This window comes from Anthonomus grandis, chromosome 1, assembly GCF_022605725.1.
Source record: "Anthonomus grandis grandis chromosome 1, icAntGran1.3, whole genome shotgun sequence".
NCBI classification, from domain to species: Eukaryota; Metazoa; Arthropoda; class Insecta; order Coleoptera; family Curculionidae; genus Anthonomus; species Anthonomus grandis.
In genome coordinates, this window is record NC_065546.1 from 16,794,179 (window position 1) to 16,815,870 (window position 21,692).

The 21,692-nt window shown below is 32.1% G+C and overlaps 1 protein-coding gene across 4 annotated transcripts in view; it reads left to right on the forward strand.

Annotated features, from left to right (window-relative positions):
• Window positions 1-21,692, forward strand: part of LOC126744949 (nucleoprotein TPR) — a 122,276-nt gene that overhangs the window by 84,038 nt on the left and 16,546 nt on the right. For 3 of the 4 annotated variants that reach the window (XM_050452566.1, XM_050452584.1, XM_050452575.1), the window contains 2 exons: window positions 3,664-3,999; window positions 7,940-8,047. In XM_050452566.1, the coding sequence (XP_050308523.1) occupies window positions 3,664-3,999; window positions 7,940-8,047 (444 nt within the window). The remainder of the gene's footprint in view (window positions 1-3,663; window positions 4,000-7,939; window positions 8,048-21,692) is intronic. The other variant, XM_050452593.1, reaches the window with a different exon arrangement.

Sequence of the window (21,692 nt, forward strand, 5' to 3'; positions counted from 1 at the left end):
CCGCTGAAACAACTTCGTTTTCAATGCGTATCCAGTAATTTTATTATGTATTAAACATACGCAATCAGAAAATTTTCAAAGTCGATTTTCTCGTAAATGGTACGCTCTATCGAATTGAACTAAGAGTACCTTTTTTACTTATAAGACTCTAAAATTTTATAATTTTCAAACAAAATCACAATAACCTAAAGAGTAAAAGAAAAAGGGATGTTTTACCCTTACCAACCCCCGCATGTGACGCACCTGAATAAAATTTAAAAAATTTGAATTTAGAATCTTATTCACAACGAAATGTTTATGCAGTACACCAATTTTCAAAATTTAATTCTAAAGAGTTTTAAAGTTATAGAGAAAAAATTGTCTTCAAGGGGTCCTATTCAAAGGGGCGTAGCTCCCTTAGGAAGCAATTTCGAACCCATATTAATATGAACTTTTTGCCTTATTTTCATACAAGGATTACGCCCCTGAAAGGATGCCGCTTACTTTTGAATCACCCTGTGTATAAAATTAAAGTACTATATATTTGTATATATATTAAAATACAGTACTCACTGTATATTCTATTAGCTAAATTTATTTTATTCTTAAAATATTGAAATTGATCGTTTAAAGATTCTAGCAATAGTTCACCTTTAAGGTCTTACAAGAAACTTATATAAAAATTATTTATATATGATTTTACATAAATTCATTGTAAGGGTATTTAAATCTCATCACTATTTTAATTTAATAAAATCCTGTTTAATAATACTCTTTTACTATCTACATACTACATATCCAGATTTAAAATATCATTCTATTGAGTTTATGTAGTAGAATACATGTAGAATAGTGTGATAGAATACATTTGCTATAACTCTACTCTTATTATATCTGTAGGATATTGCACTCAAAGGTTTGATGACATAGACAGAAATTGTCATTTGCTAAGTCTATATTTGTACTAAATATAACTAAAAATAAACAGTTTTTGCAACTACGTTATATTGACTTAACTAGAGTCAATTAGTGAAAATGCTGCACTTCGTCTAGCACTTGGAATTAAGACTTTATTTCATAATGTAGTGGGGTGTTGTTAGATAAGGGTCCCAGATAACACCAGAAACCAAAAGATTCAGATATATGTGTCTGTTGTTTTGGTGGTTTTCGACTGTATCTCCGGCAGTATGAGTTGTGTGGCAGAAAAAAATGTGAAGTTCTACCAGAAATCGCTAAATTAAGTTTTTAGAATCTGCTAGAGGGCACAACTTCTATATCGGCTAAGAAAAATTGATTTTTATTAAATGTTACGTAGGTAAGAGGTATTACAAATTATAAACACAAGATTAGATATATTTTTATTTAAATTTTATAATGTTAAGATAACTTGAAAAGTAACTTTCTTCGCGAGCCTACTATAACTTCCTAAATCTTCCTAATCCAACTGGCTATTGACCAGTTTCTTTTTTGGGTGCCGAAATACAAGCATTAAATGCAAAAAAATCATAGGCAAAGTCTTACTAAAAAAACACGTAAAAAAACTACGTAAAAAAAAAACATTTTAAAATAAACTAATCTAAGATTGCCTTTTGAACAACCATTTTTAATAGTTGATACAAAAGTTATTACACCCGTTAAAAATATATGTTTTTTTGACTACTTAACAATGTATTAATTTTAATGTTTTAAATAGCCACTGAACATAACCCACTGAATTCATTTTTCCTAAAAAAAGGACAATTTCTTTGTGTTACTATGTTTCGATTATCTTAGTACAAAATTTCATTCTTCAGTTAACAGACAGACCTAAAGAAATTAAATTTAACACTTTGCGATATTCTGAATATTGCTTATGAATTTGGGTATATAGGATTAATTAATAATATTTTGGCCTAAAGAAAACCGGTCTTTAAATCTTTAAACAGCCCTTGGTGGTTGAGATTTTTTCCTTGAATTTGTAATGCAAGATGATCTAATTGGAGTCAGATCTCAATCTGGGGACCGTTAAGGGCAATCTATAAAGTTGATAACTTTTACTTTCGAACACAAGTCTTTCTGAACCAAGAATAATGCTTGATGCTAATAATGCATCATTGTGTTCTTGAAAGAAATGCCTTAAAGATATAGTCTCATTAATTCATCAATGTTTTCTAATATATCCTTGTATTTATCGAATCATGGTACCTTCTGACTTATGAGGTAGGATCTGCCATAGCCCGAAATTGTCGAAAATATTACCGATCTACCACCGTGTTTCGATATGTACGTCGGGTTGAGTTATTCGCTGAGAGGGCATCTTATAATTTTTTCTATTCGTATAGTTTATATCATATAAACATCCATATATATTTTCTGCGCAACTAACCGGCTGTATAATTTTAAATCTCTCTGATTCTGTTGCGAACAAATTATATATTACTGTGTGCTTGCCTAGTGTAATTTGTTTTTTGTAATTTGCATTTTCTCATTTAAGTAAACTTTGTGTTTGTCAAGCTTTCAACTTGCAATCGAAAATTGTTTATTTCTAAACATTTTAATTACAAATTAAATGTTTAGTATTATCTATTTAAGCAGAGTTAATTATTACTTTACTTAAATACATAACTTAACTATGTATTTAAGTAGAGTAATTAGTGATACTTGTTCATATATTTTTCGCTTCCATTTATTGGGTCCAAGAATAATATGTAAAATTCAACAACTCTGTATATGTATCGTGGCGTGTATCGAATTTTATTTGATATTAATTATAGTCACAAATGCTGACGTTTCGCCGATCATCCTGCCAGTTGCTTTAGAGCTTACTTTAAAACTGCAACATAGTCTAAAATTCTACGCTGAACGAATCTAAAAGCATGTTTTCAAAAATGTTACTTTTCTAGCAAAACGTCTGATATATAAGAGTATCCATGAGGTGGTATAGACGCTTTTTAATCAGGTTTGGATTCATCGCTCGAGATAACCTTTTTCCAATCATGTTTAGATCGGTGGAGATGCGTTCTGACAAATGTTAAAGAGTGTCAGCCTCGGTTGTTCTTCTTTCACAACAGAGATTTTGCAGCTGGTAGTTGTCAAATAATTTAGCTTCTAGTGGACTATTCCTTACCGTTATAGAGATTACTCCAAGTTTCTCGGACTTTTATTCTCTTAGATCCAACTGAATGCACAGTTTTGGCAATTTCTATGATTTGTTTATCTTCAAAATTAGTAGGTCTTCTAGGTCTTTCTGCTTGTTTTTGCACCATTTTCTTCATAAATCCAGACACAATACATTTATATTAACATAAACACATTTGCAATGATAATCAATCTATTTATCGCAATTTTGGTATAAGGCAACACTTTTTAATGTCTATGCATAAATCTTTCTCTTTGACTAAATTTGCAGAATGATTTCTAGGTGACTCGTAAGGACAACTGGTACATTCCGTTTAAAAAGTATTAAAATATCATTATGGCATATAAAAGTTTTCATATCTTTTGTAGTATGCCGAGGAGTATTTAGTAATAAGTTAAAACGTCTACAAATAAATCTTTCAGTTTTATTTGGCACCCATATTTAGCAACTTCCCAAAAACTTTTTATTACCATTTACGAACTTTTTTTCAAAATCAACATTATTCTTCCAACCAATTTGCTCATTCAATAATAACTTTTTCAAACCGATTTAAAACACCTGTGTAGCCACAGCAGGACCATCCAGTTCAGATATCAGCGCGCGAGCGCCCGTTATGCACACTACTCCTTACTCGCGTTCCCGTCTCGTACCACCGTTGCCCTCCTACAGGCAACAGCTGGATGAAAGTGCGCTCGACGACGGAATCGTACCGTCAACGCCGACATTATTTGCGCCTCGTCGTTCGGACGGTTTCGGTGAGGCGGTCAGTTCGCCTCACGTACCGTCCAGCGCCACTGGCCGTTTCACTTTTAACGATGCGCCGCTCGCTAACGTTCCACCTACGCGCAGCGAACCTCCGGTACCCGAGCATAGCTTGGAAGTGCCTCAAGCAGATGATAATAGTAGGTGATATTTAAAGGTCTTTTGGAAGGCTGAATGGATGTGGTCGAGCGTAGAGAAGGAGGATTGCCAAATTATCGTGACCATATTAATTGACACTTTTGAATCACAATTATTGAAAATAACAAATTAAACACTGAAGCAACAGAAATTGCTTGTTAGTTAAGTCCACATAAGGTAAAATGTTGATTAAAGCTGCCACTAGAGATCTACGATGATGCTTCACTGATTCCCCGAATCTCCATTTGCGCTAACCGCTTCAGTCGTTTAGTACCAACTGAATCAACGTTGGGTACCATGTAAATTATCGAGAGAGTAAAAAGGAAATTACACGTTGTTTTTCTTTCAGCCCAGCCAATGTATTTGTTTTTATTACAACTAAATTTTCCCGCAATTTAAGTTGAGGTGTTATTAGGTTACTATTTCCGTATTTTACTATATCCGTAAAGTAGCGGATAGATTCAATAAAAATGAGATGGACCGTTTCTGAAAAAAAATCCTGAATCCGTCGATTTTAATATTGGGTTTAAGGTTTTTCTACGTGGAAATTAAATATACAGGGTGACTAAAAAAAAATATTGTGGAAAGGTAGTTACCTCGGAACAAGGTTATAATCGAGGTTATAATAATATAACATAATATAACAAACCTTGATGGCACCACAATATGACGTCCTCAGTTTGTTTTTTAAATGGAAACCACCATTTTTTTAATGCAGAATCAGAAAAAAAGCCTTTTTTACAAAGGATATGGTACAAATGAATAGTGGTTACATAAACAATTTTGAACGAAAAATGATGATATAATGTAAAATTAAAGAAATACCTATCCAATGTTGGTATTTTGGTTTTTTATTGTCCTTGTTAGTGTCAAAAATTGAGTGTATTTATTCATAATGTGTTTATTCTTTTTGAGAGGCGAAAGCAGTGTCATCCTGCGTTTTATTAGTTGTTATTGTAGAAAATTAACCCAAAGTGAAAGAATCGAAATCTGGTGCCTGATTTGATTCAAAAAGGAGGTGGTTCAATTATTTAATGCAACTCATCCTGATCGATCCTATTAGTGAAAGCATGGTAGCAAGTAGCAAGCAAGTTTCGTGAATTCGGGCATCATACTCAAATAGCTGCTCGGGGCTCATTAACTGAAGAAAAGGAGCTTAACGTTCTGTTAACGGCCCAAGATAATCCCAAAGCGACAATCACAGCCACGGCTTTATTGCGATCTACTGGGCATAAAAGTATTGAAAAAAGCAAAGTTCCACCCTTATAAAACATTCTTATTTCAAGAGCTATCGGAAGATGATTTTGATCGCCGAAATGAATTTTGTGAGCAAATGCGGCAATTATGTAATGATAATAATTTAATAATAATTTTGTAAAATGGATAATATTTTCTGACGAAGCAAAATTTACTCTAAACAGCCATGTGAACAGACAGAATTGTCGATACTGGGCGACCGAAAACCCTCATTAATTCACAGAATGTGATACACAACATCAAAAAGTCAATGTGTGGTGCGGTAGAGTGGAAGGAACTGTCTTAGGACCTTACTTTTTTGATGACACTCTCACTGGTGAGAGGTATTTGGACCTTCTTCAAAATGATCTTATCCCCGCTCTGATAACTTTGTATCCGGATTTGGAAGAACCCGATATGCACCAACGTGATCTTTTTTCGGCAACGTGGAGCCCCGCCACGCTATGCTTTACCTGGCAATTATCTAGATAAAATTTTTCCAAATCTTTGGATAGGTAGACGGTGGTTCATTGAATGGCCATCCAGATCGCCAGATTTAACTTCTTTCGATTTCTTTTTATGGGTATACTTAAAAAGTAAAGTGTATGTCACTAAACCATTTAAAAGAACAAATACGCCAGGAAATTAGAAATATTACTCCAGATAATTAGCAATATTTAAAAAAAATTTAATCGCCTTCGTTATTGTTAGGTTGTTAACAGTGCTCAATTGGATGCGAACATTTAATTTAGATTTTTATTATCATTTTTCGTTTAAAATTGCTTATGTAACCACTATTCATTTATACCATATCCTTTGTAACGAATGCGTTCGTTTTGATTCTGCATTAAAAAATAGTGGCATCCATTTAAAAAAACATTGATGCCGTCATATCTTTTTTGAGTTACCCTGTATATTTAATTTCCACATAGAAAAACCCTAAACCAAATAGTAAAATAGACGGATTCGGGCTTTTTTTTTAGAAACGGTCCATTTCATTTTTTATTGAATTTATCCGCTACTTTACGGATGCACTGTATATTTATACCAATAATGGTAAAACAAATACCGAAATTTTGGCCGATAGGGCATCGGCCAAAATTTTGTACCGGTCGATGACTAAAATAAAAAATGAGAAAAAAAATGAAGTATCTTTTTTTTGGCACAAAAGTCCGAAGATTTATTTTCGCATAACAATCACAAGATTTATTCCAATAATTGGCAATTAAATAGATATTTTAGCAGTGTGGTAACAACTTTCTTCAGAACCACTTTACGCTTATTGGAATAAATTCTGCCTATAAAAAAACTTACAGTTCATTCCCATCTTAATAGTACACTGCTAAAGAAACTACAAAGTAATGCGACGTATTTCTAGAAATAAAACAATGAATATAAATAATTTTATTCGTTTTTTTTTTAGGGAAAACAGTGGAAGTTTTATTTCTGATTTATTTTTATATACGCAGAAGCTGCAGCTGAACTCTAACTCGATAGACATAGAAATAGACAAGAAAAAAGGTAGAAGACAGTTTCTTTCTATGCGCGATTAGCATTCCCTAAGTTCCTTTTTTCTGTCATTCGGGATTATTCAGCTTTAGACATTCTTATACTACCCAATTTACAAGCATTAGCTTCTTTTAATGGCTAATTTTTACTAGGCAACAACGTCCACGCTAATGTCATTCGACATTATGGATATTTTAAATTGAGTTTGCTTTGTTATTGTTTTCATCCGGCTTCCACGTTTTACGTGGTTGAGGAAAAAAAATTTCTTATAGTATTATTATCAGTTTTTGAATTAGATTTTTTTACAAAGGTTATCAATAAGACGACGAATTTTAATATAAAAGAGGAAGAACAAAATATTGAATTAAGAATAGAAAGAAGACCTATAGAGTATTTCCAAAATATGTATAGAGTAATTTATTCCCTTCAGTGGAATCACTGGAAAATCCCAATTTTGGGCCGTCTATAGACGTAGATACACTACACGACGTATAATAAACTTAATGATCGTTTTAAACCCGAAAAAGTAGTTAACAAATGCAAAGAATTTGTTGATATTTCAAATCTATTAGAGAAATGTTATCCCCATAAGAAAGATTTTTTTATGTACTAAAAAGAGACAAAAGTAATAGGAAAACTATACAATCTCTTTCTATATTTCTATTCTGAAAGCTTCCGAGGTCAACCCGTTGAGATCAAGAGTAGGATTTGCAATTTCGTCTATAATAGAAAGGAATTTTCTTTCTATCGAGTTAGAGAGTCCACACACTGAAGTTTTATTTATCTGCCTCTTGCCTGAGTTCTTTTCAACATCCTTCTTTTAGCAGCAACTTTTGTAGCAAACTTTATTTTTTATTGAAATTGGAAAACTAGTTTGATCCAATGCTTCCTTATATTACAATATATCTTTCGATTATATTTAGCTTTACTAAAAATTTAACAAAAATTTTTGAATAGTTGAAACGGTGGCCGAAATAATCAATAAAGTTATTGCTGCGAGAAAGGGGCTGCTGTAAGTTTCCCACGTTATATCATACGGTCCGGGATTGTTTCTTTTAAAGGTTTTTTGCAATTTTGTTTCTTCGACCTTCGTTTTCTGCAGTAAAATCAGCATCCTCCTTCCTCTCGTCGTACTATTCTGCCAGCCAATAGACCGATGCGGCACAGGAAATTCTTAATAATTCGTATTTGTTTCAGGTACTGGCCGAAGCGTGCCCACCACACCTCTGCAATCATCTCCCCAAGAATCCATTCCTAGTGTAGTTGATGATCAACGCGACAGACAAACTACTCAAAGTAGCGATGGTAAGTAACTTTAAACTATTTCTTACAGGTTGAATATCATATCCTTTTTTGGTATTTTAAATATTTTCTTAATTTGAGATAGGCCATTTGTCAAGTTTACTACTGTTCTAACTTTATTGAATTAAGTTAGGGAGTGAAACTTGTGTGTTGCAAATGACTATGATTTAAGAATCTTGCAGCATTTTATCTCCGTAACTCGAATTTTTAACTCCAACTAACCGTCTTTACGTTTGAAGTATGTTTGCATAGCCGAAATCAAACATTACGATGAATATAATATTTTTAAGGTAATTAAAACGAGATTTTTTCAAATTTTTGCCCTACAAAACATTAGCTTTTTAAGGTTAAATGTGTGATTCCTTTCCATTATTGGTACATATGTATTTTCTTTTATAACAGCTATAATGTTCATTAAATCAATTTTATCAATTGTTGCGGCTGTTTTCGTTTACGTTTTCTATTTTTTTACGCTGTTACGTTTATACTACTGCCAATCCACGTTCTTAAACTCTTGTTCACTTTTAAATTTGTTAATTGTCTATTCGCTGATTGCTACCATATTGCACATAGATTGCTAACACATTGAAACTGTACTTAATGGCATCTGATATAAAAGTGCCTTGTGCACGTTTAATACTAATCAGTGGCGCAACTAGACAGTGACTTTTGGGGGAGCTCAAGCCCCAAAGGCGAAAAGCTCGCCGCAGGCGCCGCCTGAGGCAAAAAATTCTTTGGGAGAAACCCGAATTTTCACCTAAAAATGAGTTAAAGTTGTAGTCGTACATGCATATTAAAATATGTACAGAAACTTCCCATGGAAGCCGTCAAGCCGCCGCGCCGCCGAAGACCACCTAATTTGTTGGAGGATTTTTTTTAGACAAAAAGGCGTGAATATTACGTGTAAATCAAACTTCTATAAATAATGTGTAATACATATTTTATTAAACAAAATTAGATTTTAAGAACTAAATTAAACTAATTTTTCGATTCTTGATTAAGTATTTTTCTACAACTTCCTCCATGTTAATATCTATGTCCCTCTCAATAAATAAAATTGAGAGTGCCGAAAACCTTTCTTGTGACATGGTTAATCTTAACCATGTCAAAATCAATCTCATTACTGAGAATAAACGCTCACGCAAGTGCTTGAAGAGACAGGCAGTGTAATGGCAACTCTAAATAATATATAAAGAGAGGGATAGACTTCGGAGTTTATCTCACTTTAAAAATTTTCAGAATTTAATGTTTTTTTTAGCATTAAGGATAACGTTTTTTAATACAGTCATTTCTGCTTTAATACTCTTTCTAAATATTAAATTGTTCGAAATAAAAATCAATAAATGGCAAAGCGTTATAAAAATCTAGTTGAAAAAAACAGTCTACAGCCTTTCCAATAATAAGACTTTCATTTGAAAATCTGATCTTAAGGAATCCTATAATAGAATCGAGGATTCTATAAAATACATTAGCTCGCCAGTATTCAATTTCATTAGTATTACCTGCTCCTTCAGTAGCTCCTATTGTGGAATCTGTTACATAGTCTGTAAGTTTTAAAGAAATTTGCTTCTTTCTTTTAGATGTTGGCGGGTAAATCGCTTAAGCTTGAGCTTAAGCTTATATCGGTCTCATTTGTACATACATACAATGTCTGTATGAATGTCTTTATAAGTTGAATCTGTTCTCATGGACTCCAAAGTTATTAAAACTCCTTCTACCACCTTAGCAGCACTACCCAAAGTTGCACTTTTGGACTGAAGTGCTTCAGATAAAACATTAAGCGTGGCAAGAAGATTATCTAAAACAAGTAAGTGAACAACGAAAGCTGGTTGTTTTATCGACAATAATATGCCAATCGCTGTGACAGCTTGTTCATTTTGCTTTTCATCTATTTCTTCTTGCAGTAAGTTGATAAGACCAGAGAAACAATGTTTTACGGCGGCACAACTTTTAAATCTTGATACCCACCGGGTATCAGAAAGCTTAGATAGCTCCATCGGCTTTATTCCTAAGTCCTGCATAACTTGTTTATACTTCGCATGATGTTTAGGCTTCGAATAATGCTCGTTACATTTTTGCAAGAGTCTACTAAAGCTAGGTTTACTCTATGTGCCATACAATGAGTATACAATGCATTTGGAAATGTTTCTTTTATTTTAGTTTGTAGGCCTCCAATATGACCTGACATTACAGCTGCGCTTTAAAATTTCTTTCATTTAGCTTCATTTTCTTTGTGACATACAATTGTTGTGTTTTTTTAGTTTTCCTCCAACTTTTTTTTAGTTTTTGCAGCCTTTTTTTCCCAACTGATCATCTTCTTCATGTAAGCCAAAATGCCGGCAAGGGAAACAAAAAACCGCATCACATTCCACACTCTACTCAATCCACTTATATAATGTGTAGTGGGTTCTACTAAAATCCCTGGATTGTTTGCCAAATACTGTAAGTGGAAATTTTGCTAGCACAGGTTGATTTGGACTGCAGTCAATAGGTGCTAAATCTGAAGGTCCATCCTTATTTGGAGTTGGGTTGGATTGACTGGATTCTACATTTTCCGTACTGTCTGCATCATTAGAACTTAAGCTGCCTGAACTGGTATTGTTTATGGTTTAGCTTACGTATAAGTGAGCCATATTCTAAGTTAGTTATTTGATGAGGTGTTGGAAATACTATGTGCTTTTGGAGAATCATCATCTTCACCGATACAACTAAACGGATCATATGCGGGTTTGTCTAAGCCATAAACACCAAACTCACCATCAGTTTCTCCATCAAATCCTTTATGAACTAATGAATCAGATTTCTCTTCAGCAAGTTTGAGGGCGTCATGAGTTGTCTTCTCATCTAATACATTAAATTTTTTACGGTTTGCAGCAAGTTCTTCAAATCGATCTTCATATATGGTTTGTTGATCTATACTGTCTTGTTCTATTTCATTTAATTCATTTCTCCACGGAAGATATAGCATTATCTGCTCCCTGTAGTAGTTTTTGGGGTCTTGTTGAAGTCCATATCGACGATACGAAATAATTTCAGCACACTTTCTTCTTACTAAGACGCCACTCCTCCCTTTTAGTGGTAAACCATTGGTTTTCGTGCTTGCCTCCTTTTTGAAAAATTCGTAGTAAGCTGCGAATTTCGTCGGGTCTTGCTTTATAATGTTCTATTAGACCCTCCTGATATATGTTGGTATCATCACTATCCATCTGATAAAATTCTTTTAAGTTTGGTCATTATTGTAAAATACTTTTCGGACATGGCTTTACGTAGTTCTGGTTCCTTCACTCTGTCAATATTAATTGGCAAGTATAACAGACTCATCCATTTGGGAGATATGGGATATGATACCTTCAAACTTTGTACCCCTTAACATCTTTTTGACATGACTTGGAATGGTGGTGTGTATTGAATTAAATAATGTCGCGCACGCTTTCCAAATCACTCTGGCAGGTAATATACCTATTGGCGAAATCGGCACATTCCTTGAAGCTCTCTGGCGTCACACCTAATTTGGGAGCACCAGATAACCACAATAATACATGTACATGCGGGGATCGACGATTCTGAAATTCTACCCGATAATAGTGATGTTCTATTGGGTTCTTTTTAAAAGGTCCATCCGCAATCCTCATATGTTTAAACAGCAATTTAAACCGATATCGAAGTACCTTGCACACGTAACTGGATCTTTTCTAATTAAACGAGTCTTTTTGATATACGGCATACAAGCTGCTTCTTCAAGGGTAAGTTCCTTTTTATCAACTATCTTCGCTAATATGGCGATTAATTCAGGCCATGCCGTTTCTGCTGCGGATATCGTAAAAAACAAAGTTGGAATTCCAAACTGACGAATCATACAAAGCAATTTTCTTTTTTTTTGTTTCCAATATGCAGGTGAACTTCTGACCTTACTTAGAAAATGGAAGCCTTGGTCATTTCGAATCAGCTGATCAACAAAGTTTGTTTGCCTAACTTGTCCAACTGTATATTTTCCTTTTTCATTCTTCTTTTTTCTAAGGGCTGTGTAAACAGCTTGTGTTAGTTGGATCAACTGGCATTTTTTAAACGCGTATAATAGAAAATCGGTTCTTGCAAATCTTCGGTCCATATGTTGCAGTAAAATTTTAATTTCCTCCGAGTAACTAAAGTTGACAAAACATTTTTTTCGTATCCACAAAATAGTGATGGAAATCACAATTCGTCACTGTATTTGTCCATCATTAAATGCAGTGGTGTTTTTCCTTCTCCCGGTGCGAAACAGATATTTTCAGAGTTACATTTATCTAGAGAGTGTTTCTTGACCACCAGGATTTACAGGCTCATCATCTTCTAAGAATTCTTTCAAATCATAAATATTACGCATTCATTTGAATTAGTATTTATTATGTTGGCAGTTTCAAAAACATTTATGGGTGATGGCTCCTCCATCTGATGTATTATTTATTTCACTGAGATTACCTTGAGTTTTTATCAAATCTTCAATATTTTGTTCCCAATCTCTTGAAACAGAAAGTTCTATATCTTCTTGCCGGTAAAGGGGTTGCTAACACAAATATTCAGCAGCCTTCAAAATTATTTTTGGCCTTACAGTTTCGAATAAATAAGCATTCTTGTAATCCAATTTACGGTTTAACTAAATTTGAATAGTTTGGCTATCATTTAAATTTCTGGGAAGCAATGTAGAGTATTGATATTCACTGGTACATTGACAATTTGTGCAGTGATGTAACATTGCCTGGCATAACCAACTTCCCTTATTTGCATAAAGGGTATTCTTGGTGATACCATCCTTTCTTCTAAAATTGATAACCCTTTTAACTCCTCTGGTATAGCATGAACCATATTATAATTGCCAGACCAGAATTTTGGTAGTTTTCCCTTGTAAAGAGTAGATGAGCAAGAGCCACAAAAATTATATCCATTGTTTACAATTTTATGAATAAATTGGGAGGCAAACTTATCTTCCAATCTCTGGATGTTTATTGTTTTGCATAAAGATGGAAACAACAATCTTAAGCAGCAACTACATACAACCGTTAGTCCCTCTCGTAAAGCCAATTCAAAACGTGTAGGCTCATGTAACAATATAGGTATAATAGAGTTATCTTTTGAAACCATTTCAGCATTTTGATTTTGTTCATTTTCCTGTTCTAAATTGCCTTTTTAAGCTCCTTTGTGTTTGTTTCTGCTTGTTGATTTTTTGGAATATCTGTCTCTTTAATAATATCGTTATTAGAACAAACAACAGGAACCTTATCCTGTTTTCTCTTTGATGAATTATTGATCAATTTAGGTTTCTTCTTAGGTGTTAATTTAGTATCATGTATATCAGTTTGTTTCCTTTTAGTACTATTTTTATCTATACATATCTCTCCAGTTTGTATAATATTTGTGTCATGTTCTAAGGCATTATTGTTTAAGGCATCAATATGAATGTCCTTACTCTGATTTAATATATTTACTGCTATTTTGGCTTTCCTTAAACATCTTTTAGTCCTAGCTGACTGTTTCTTCACTCTAGGCATCTGAAAAATAATATTGATCGATTTCTATTGCAATAATTTAACTGATTTTTTAAACATCACTATTAAACCATTCATTACCCATTCATTCATTCTTAAATTTTCAGAACATATTTCTTTGCAAAACTGGGCTTAACAAAAGCTATGTACATTATGTTTTAACCCATTTATTCTGACAAAAAAAAGAAGCAGACAAACAATCTGATAAATTCAATTATTTCACATTATCTATCTATTAAGCAATAAATGAAGCATAAGGGTAGAAGATGCAATGAAAAAAGGAAGACCCTTGAAGGCTCCCTTGGATAGAATATCAAAATTAATATCAACGATAATACTTTATTAGTCAGAAAAGACTAAACACAAATTAATTCTAGAAACATGAGATTTATTTTCACTGCTGAGTTATGAAATATTCAATAATTCAATAAATCTACTTACTGATTACCTTCAGTTCAACTTTACTGACCTTTTGTAAGCTTATTACTTTATACCTTATATTCCATGTTATTTTCAATTGTAGTTGTATTTGCCTTTTATATTTCTTGACTTGTGTTTGAGGTACTTTATTTGTTGACTATATCAAATATAGTTGTAAAGGTATTGTGTCAATAATTTACACACAATATCCTTACAAAAACATTTGAAATAAACCCAATCATCACAGAAATAAAATGACTACTATTTAGTAACTTGCCAGTCGCACCCATTCAAATGATAAATTAGACTCAAAATGTCCTTATTGTTAACAAAAGAATAACGTTTTATTGAGAAAACTGAAGAAAGTAAATACGTACTATGATAAATATAAAAAGTTCTATAAGAATACAAATTAAACATTTATCATTGTAGTGAGTCTATTTGAGTGCAGAAAGGGCACCTAAGGGATATTAAATAACTATTAATCAGGTGTTTTGTAGTAATATTACCTGATTTATAATTTTAATTACAAATTTATAACATGTTATAAATTTGAGGATGGAGTACTATTACAATGTTACATAAGGATTTATGTTCAGAAATAACTATATTCTCAAGCAGCGATGGCAACTTACCACCAGTAATTTTGAAAATAAAATTACAAAATCAATAGCCCCTATATAGTGGATATTTGAATAAATTAATCTTTGCAAAAAACATTTTTCCAGATTGTTTAAAGCTTGCCGAGGTAGTACCACTGCATAAGGGAAGGTAGAATCTTGTTAATTCCAGTAACATCAAAACTAATGGAGAATTTTTTTCTTAAAAAACTATGGAAAATAGCAACATAAGTAAAAGTACATTAAGTAAAGTCAGTTGGGCTTTACAAAGAATAAGTTTACATCTATTCCAGTTCAAAAAGTAATATATGATATCACTCAATCAGTGAAACAATAAAAAATTACCTATATCATGTGATTTCACAAAAGTTTTTGATAGCATTAATCTTGAGGTGCTACTTTAGAAAGTGGCAGAGAGTAAAATTGTGGAATGAAAATGTTGAATCTGTTTTTTCAGAATTGGAGTTACAGAGTACAGAAGTAGGAAGAAAGTAACAGAAGTACCACAAGGGTCAGTCCTAGGACAGAACTCTATTTTTCCTGTATATAAACGATTTACCTTTATGCATAACAGTTGCATTATGTTTGATTATGTTTGCATTTTTTCGTGTAAAACAAAAAGAACAAATAGGATATACAGGGTGTCAATTTGAAAACTTCCCACCCCTATTATCTCGAAACGGGTTAGGTTTTTATAAAATCGCTAGGACACGTCGATTTTATTATCGAGGGGGAACAATTTTTATGCACAAATCACTTCGCCTCTTTCAACCCCCTACCCCCCAGAACCTCCCTCTCAAAAATCTTAAACGGCAATAGGGGTTGAGTGATACCTCATTTGAAAGAACTTTTTATTCTCTACATTTTGGCACCTTATTTTTTAAATTTGAGTGCTGCATTGCCAAGTTAGGGTTATTTAAACATTGTTAAATTACTTATTATTAAACATTATTCCTGTAAGTGTTTTAAATACGTTGAAGCTATGATTTCTATTGGAACGTGTTTGACCATAAAGCGAACCGGTGCATTTCTCACTGAAAGTGTTTATCAATCCGACAAATTCTTTTGGTCATGAAAGATAAACATTTAATTTTTTTTCTTTTTTGTTTATTTTCGTTTGCAATGGAATTCGTCTCAATACAGTTCGATGATATGATCCGAAATTTAAAATAGTATTTAGTGAACTTTCCTACCAGTCAATGTCACTAGGTATTTAAATCAGTTTAAATTTATTTCGATAATTTGTGTGTTATTGTTAGTTACTATGGTATACACGCTTAGGCAAAGAATTGAAATGATTTTTATTTATGGCGAGCAAGGAAGATGCGCAAGAAGAACGGCAGAAGTTTTTAATAATAGAAATCCTAATTGTAATGTAAGTCACAGATACATTTTGGACGTAGTAGCTAAATTTAATGAAACGGGTTCAGTTGGAAACAAAAAAAGGGCAAGTCGGCGTGTTTTAAACGAAGATGCTCAAGTAGAGATTTTGGGAACATTCGTTGCAGAACCCACCAATTTTTTCCGTACAGTAGCACGTCTAACTGGAATGTCACATGAAACTGTACGACGAGCATTACAGTTACATAAATATCATCCGTACAAGATGCAAATTTTACAGGAACTTCATGAGGACGATTTTGATAGGAGAATAGAGTTTTGCGAAATTATGTCCAACTTAATAAACACTCGTGCAATTGTGGTAAGCAACATTTGCTTCAGTGATGAATGTACCTTTTTCCTAAACGGCCATGTCAATAGACAGAATTGTCGATGCTGTGAGTGAGGACAATCCCCACATTTTCAGAGAGGGTGCTACACAGCGGCCACAAAAAATTAATGTTTGGGCCGGTATTCTTGGAAATGCTGTTATAGGACCGTTGTTTATTGAACAAAACTTAACTGGAGAGCTCTACTTACACCTACTTGAAGATGTAATTGATCCTTTGATAACAACTGAACTGGAAAATCAAGTTGGTAACATTTTGCAAGAAAACGAACTACACTTTCAGCAAGATGGAGCTACGCCGCATTATTTTCGGCCAGTGCGGGAGTGGTTGAATAATAGATTCCCTAACCAATGGATTGGTAAAAGGGGACCGATAGAATGGCCTGCGAGGTCACCAGACTTAACGCCGTTAGATTTTTTTTTATGGGGGCACATAAAATCGGTTGTTTACAAAACTCAGCCTGATGATATCGAAGATTTAAAAAGAAGAATTACAGAGGCAAGTAGGGCTATTCCAGAAGAGGTATTTCAGAATGTTCGGGAAGAATTTGAGAATAGACTTTATTTTTGTTTGGAGAACAATGGAGAACACTTTGAACACCTCTTAAAGTAGATGTGTTAATAAAATAAATTTTAGGCGTGCTTTTGTAAAGACCATAATTGTAACGGCTATGCAAATGTTTAGTAAAAATAATATTAACCTAAATAACATGTTTCAATGTAATATTAACCTAAATAACATGTTTCAATGCAAATCATAGCTTTAACGTAATTAAAACACTTACAGGAATAATGTTTAATAATAAGTAATTTAACAATGTTTAAATAACCCTAACTTGGCAACGCAGCACTCAAATTTAAAAAATAAGGTGCCAAAATGTAGAGAATAAAAAGTTCTTTCAAATGAGGTATCACTCAACCCCTATTGCCATTTAAGATTTTTGAGAGGGAGGTTCTGGGGGGTAGGGGGTTGAAAGAGGCGAAGTGATTTCTGCATAAAAATTGTTCCCCCTCGATAATAAAATCAACGTGTCCTAGCGATTTTATAAAAACCTAACCCGTTTCGAGATAATAGGGGTGGGAAGTTTTCAAATTGACACCCTGTATATATATACAATGGAATACCAATAAACTTTAAAAAAATCAAAAGAATTGCTTTCCAAAAACAAATTGCAGACCCAGATAAATTAGTAGAAAAATAAAAATTTATGCTATTCAATGATTAGCAACAGTACAAAAAAAGGTATCTGCAAGGACCCATTTTAAACAGTTCAAAATCTTAACTGTACCTTTATTATATATACTGGAATGTCTTATGTTCTTATATAAAAACAGAGTCTGGTTTACATTTGAAAAACTCCTCCACCGGACAAATACTAAATTTAATTTTATATCCTAGGTATCAATCTACCTTCTTTCAAAAAAGATTTAAATCTATGTTAGCAAAATTGTCTAATCATTTACCAAGAGAAAAGGCTTATTAATATGTACAAGACTTCTTGGAGATTACATTAAATTAACATGACAATTTTAACTGTCTTTACAATTCCTAAGTTTTTGTAACATAATTACTGCAGTCATATTATTATGACAGTCCTCATTTAGTATTTTGTGTAGGTATAGTATAAGTATAGATACATGATATTTTATCTTATTTTTTTTTGTTCTGACTCTTAGGACTTACTTCTTTTATGAGAAAATTCCATACAGCTTATGTAAGCTTGTGTATTTTTTTAAAAATTTTAACAAAACTATGTGAAAATAAATTGAAATTGAAATATATAGGCGAAGGGAAAAGGGAATATCCTTATATGTGCAACTTATCGAGAAGCAATTTTTAAGGTTATTATAGTTATTGTATCCATTTAATAAAATGTATATTGGTTTTTGTTTTTTTTTAGTGTTAAATCTGTAGATCTTGAGATTTATTAAAGAAATTTTAGAAATAGAAACAGTTACATATTACAAAATTATTGTAGAATAAGTGCCAAATTTATGTAGAATAGTTACATGAGAAATCTCAGAATTAATTCATCCCTATTAGATTTTAAACAGATTCAGTAAAACTACTTTTCTATTTACATGTTTAAGCATTAACAACAACAGCAACTATTGCAACATCATTTTATTATTCTACCTCTTGCGCCCAAAAAGGTTCCAGTATAAGTATAAAAGAAATATTAATAAGTAAGGCATATAATACACACATACATGCAGGCATTTGATACAATGCCTCAGTCAGATTTAAAAATTATACCAGGCAACTAAATTTCATTATATTTATAACATTTTTACAGCCTCATATAATCATTGAGTGGCTATAATTAATAAGAGCACCTCACTGCTGAGTTTCGATGTTACCTGTTTTGGTGATATATAAAAATTACATAACAAAACTACATAATATTAAACAACTTGAACTATTGAATATTACCTTAGTGATTAAGGGAAATGCATAATATATTTTTTTCTATCAAATAGCTGTGGGTGTATGTTTATGATAATAATATATGCCTTACTTTATAATATCTCTATTCCATCTAAACTGGAATATTTTTTGTATGCAGCAGATAGAATAACCTTTATAGCTACTAAAACTATATATAACAGTTACTTTTGATGTCAATGCTTAAACAACTATATAAAAACATAGTTTTACTTTTAATTTGTTTCAAAGTTGACAAACATACCAGTTTTGAATACAAAACCACAACTGGCTGACTCAGTTAATTCATTCTGGTATTAATTATTGTTTCAAACATGTGAAACAATTTCAAACATTTGACAAAACCTATAGGTCCTAAACCTAGAAGTCTGTAATATGTAACATCATCTATTTCTAAAATATCTGTAATAATTTCCAAGATCTATAGATTTAGGAAAAATAAATAAAAACTTATATACCTCCATGGAGTCTATTGAATTTAATGATAATAAAGTAAAATTATTAAATTGATACTAGATAAATACTAAATACCTACTAAAATATTATACAAAAAAAGTGAATTGGATAAATGAAATGTTCTAATAATGTCATTTATCATTACTTTTAGCATTTCAGAAAATTGTTTCTGTTTTTATATCTGATTAATAGTTATTTAATATGCCTTACTTGTAATCATATATATGCAGTAACTCGTTACAATGTTAAGTGTTCAAATTGTATTTTTAGCTTTAAAGCTTAATAATGGAAAAAGTTAGTAATAGAATAAAAATATTTAGATATTATGTTATTTGGGGTGTGATATGAAATGATTTAAAATTTAAAATAAATTATAAATTTCCATACAAGCCAAACCACTTGACACATAACACAGTGAATAAATTCAATGCGGTTAACCAAAAAATTAATTAAATTAAAATTTACCTTACAGTTTTTTTCCAGAAGATATCTCGATAAGTAAATTTGAGGTAAGAATACAGGATTTCAATCACATTAATCTTTCACAATGTCCAAATATACTGTGCAGCAAATTTTATTTCAGAGGACACTAACTTAAATTGAAAACACTAAACACTAAATTCAACATCCTATTAACACCATTGGTTTGTTAATTTATAGTTTTATAATCAATACACCACTAGGTTCAATAAAAACTTTTTGGAAAATACTTGGCAATTGTAGACTAAAAAAAATAACTGTAAATCTCTAACAATAGATGAAAAATAATAGATGCAGAATAATATATCAATTTAACTTTTTGCAGCAAACAGAATAACAAAGGCTTCACTATAACCTAAAAAACAAAACAAAATTCCACACTATAACACAACCTGGCGAAGAATAATGTTCTTGCTGCACAGCATTAATAGCTTAAATTAATAAGCCTTTCTTTTCTAAATTGTAAAATATGCAATATTCCTTTACTTTCTTTCTAAATCTTCTAATCTTTTCCTTTCCTTCTATCCTTGGAAACCAAAATGACTTCCTCGTTTGGACTTAATTCCTGGTAGCGATTATCACTCATACACGGTACACAAAATCTAATCACTATCTATTTATGATTGAAATCATAGAAATAAGATGGTTTAATTCCTATTTACGTTTTTTTTTTCATAAATAATAACAATTAAATTAACACTAAGACAGACACTCATATAACCATAACCAATGACAGTTGACACTTATTACCATTTGGATACAAGAAACGAGCAATCATTAATTTAAATAAAGATTTAGAATAATAATTTATTTGACGGCAGCGCAAATTTACTTTTATTTAAAAAGTAATATTGGACTTTTTAAGTTAATTTGTTTAAATTATTAACATTGAAACTTTACAATGCTATGATCTTATTTTAAATAATATATTTATGGTAGGCCATGAAAATATCAAACATTTGTGAAAAACAAATGACACTCAAAATTAATAAACAACGTGTATTTTTTTGAGTGAAAAACGTAATTTTTTAAGTTATAATGAACGATAAAAACATGATGAATATTAAATGTGACTTTATGGAGGATATGGAGCAATTCTTAAATGATTCTGCCAATAGTGTGAAAGTAAGTATAGAGACTTTTCAATACAGCATCGTCAATTATAATTTCATAACTAAGTGAAATAAAAGCTTGTTATTGAGCGTCATGAATATTAAAATAATTCGATTTTTATGATCTTTCAAGATTACCAAAAGAGAAACCAAAAACCAGGTGCCGTCTGTCGAATTGGATCGAAATAATCCCGCATATTGGGCGGAAATATTTCGAAAACAAACGGCAGTCCCTCCGCGTAAGTATGACAGATATAAATAAAAAACATATAGTGTTCCCGTAAAACCTTTTTTTCACTTACCTAACCTAAAAAACACAACATTTCTTTACAAAAAATAAGATGTGATCATTATAAGGCATTTAACGCACATCATTCATATTTAATAACAGACTATTGGATCTTGTTTTATCTAACTTCACTTGTACTGTTTCTCGTAGAGACGTGCCTTTTGTCTTGGAGGATTTGCATCACCCTGCACTGGAAATTGATTTTACTGTCTCAGGCCAACGTGTCCATAATTTTCAGCTTAATAACAACTTATCTCATTCTTTTAACTTTAGAAAGGCCAACTTCCATCTCCTTTATGACTCGATCCTTAAAGCTGACTGCTCTACCGTGCATTTATCCTCTAACGTTAATGATGCATGTGGAGCTCTATATGATATATTGAATAGCATATTTGCCGCATACATTCCTCTTAAGCAGCAACGTAAAAGAAGATTTCCAAATTATTATTCTCGAGAATGGATTAAGAACATTTATAGGAAAGAAAAGGCTTTCAAGGACTTTAAAATGTACAATTTTCCATTCTTTCAAGATAAATTCCATTCTCTTAGACGCCTTATTAAACTACAAATCCGC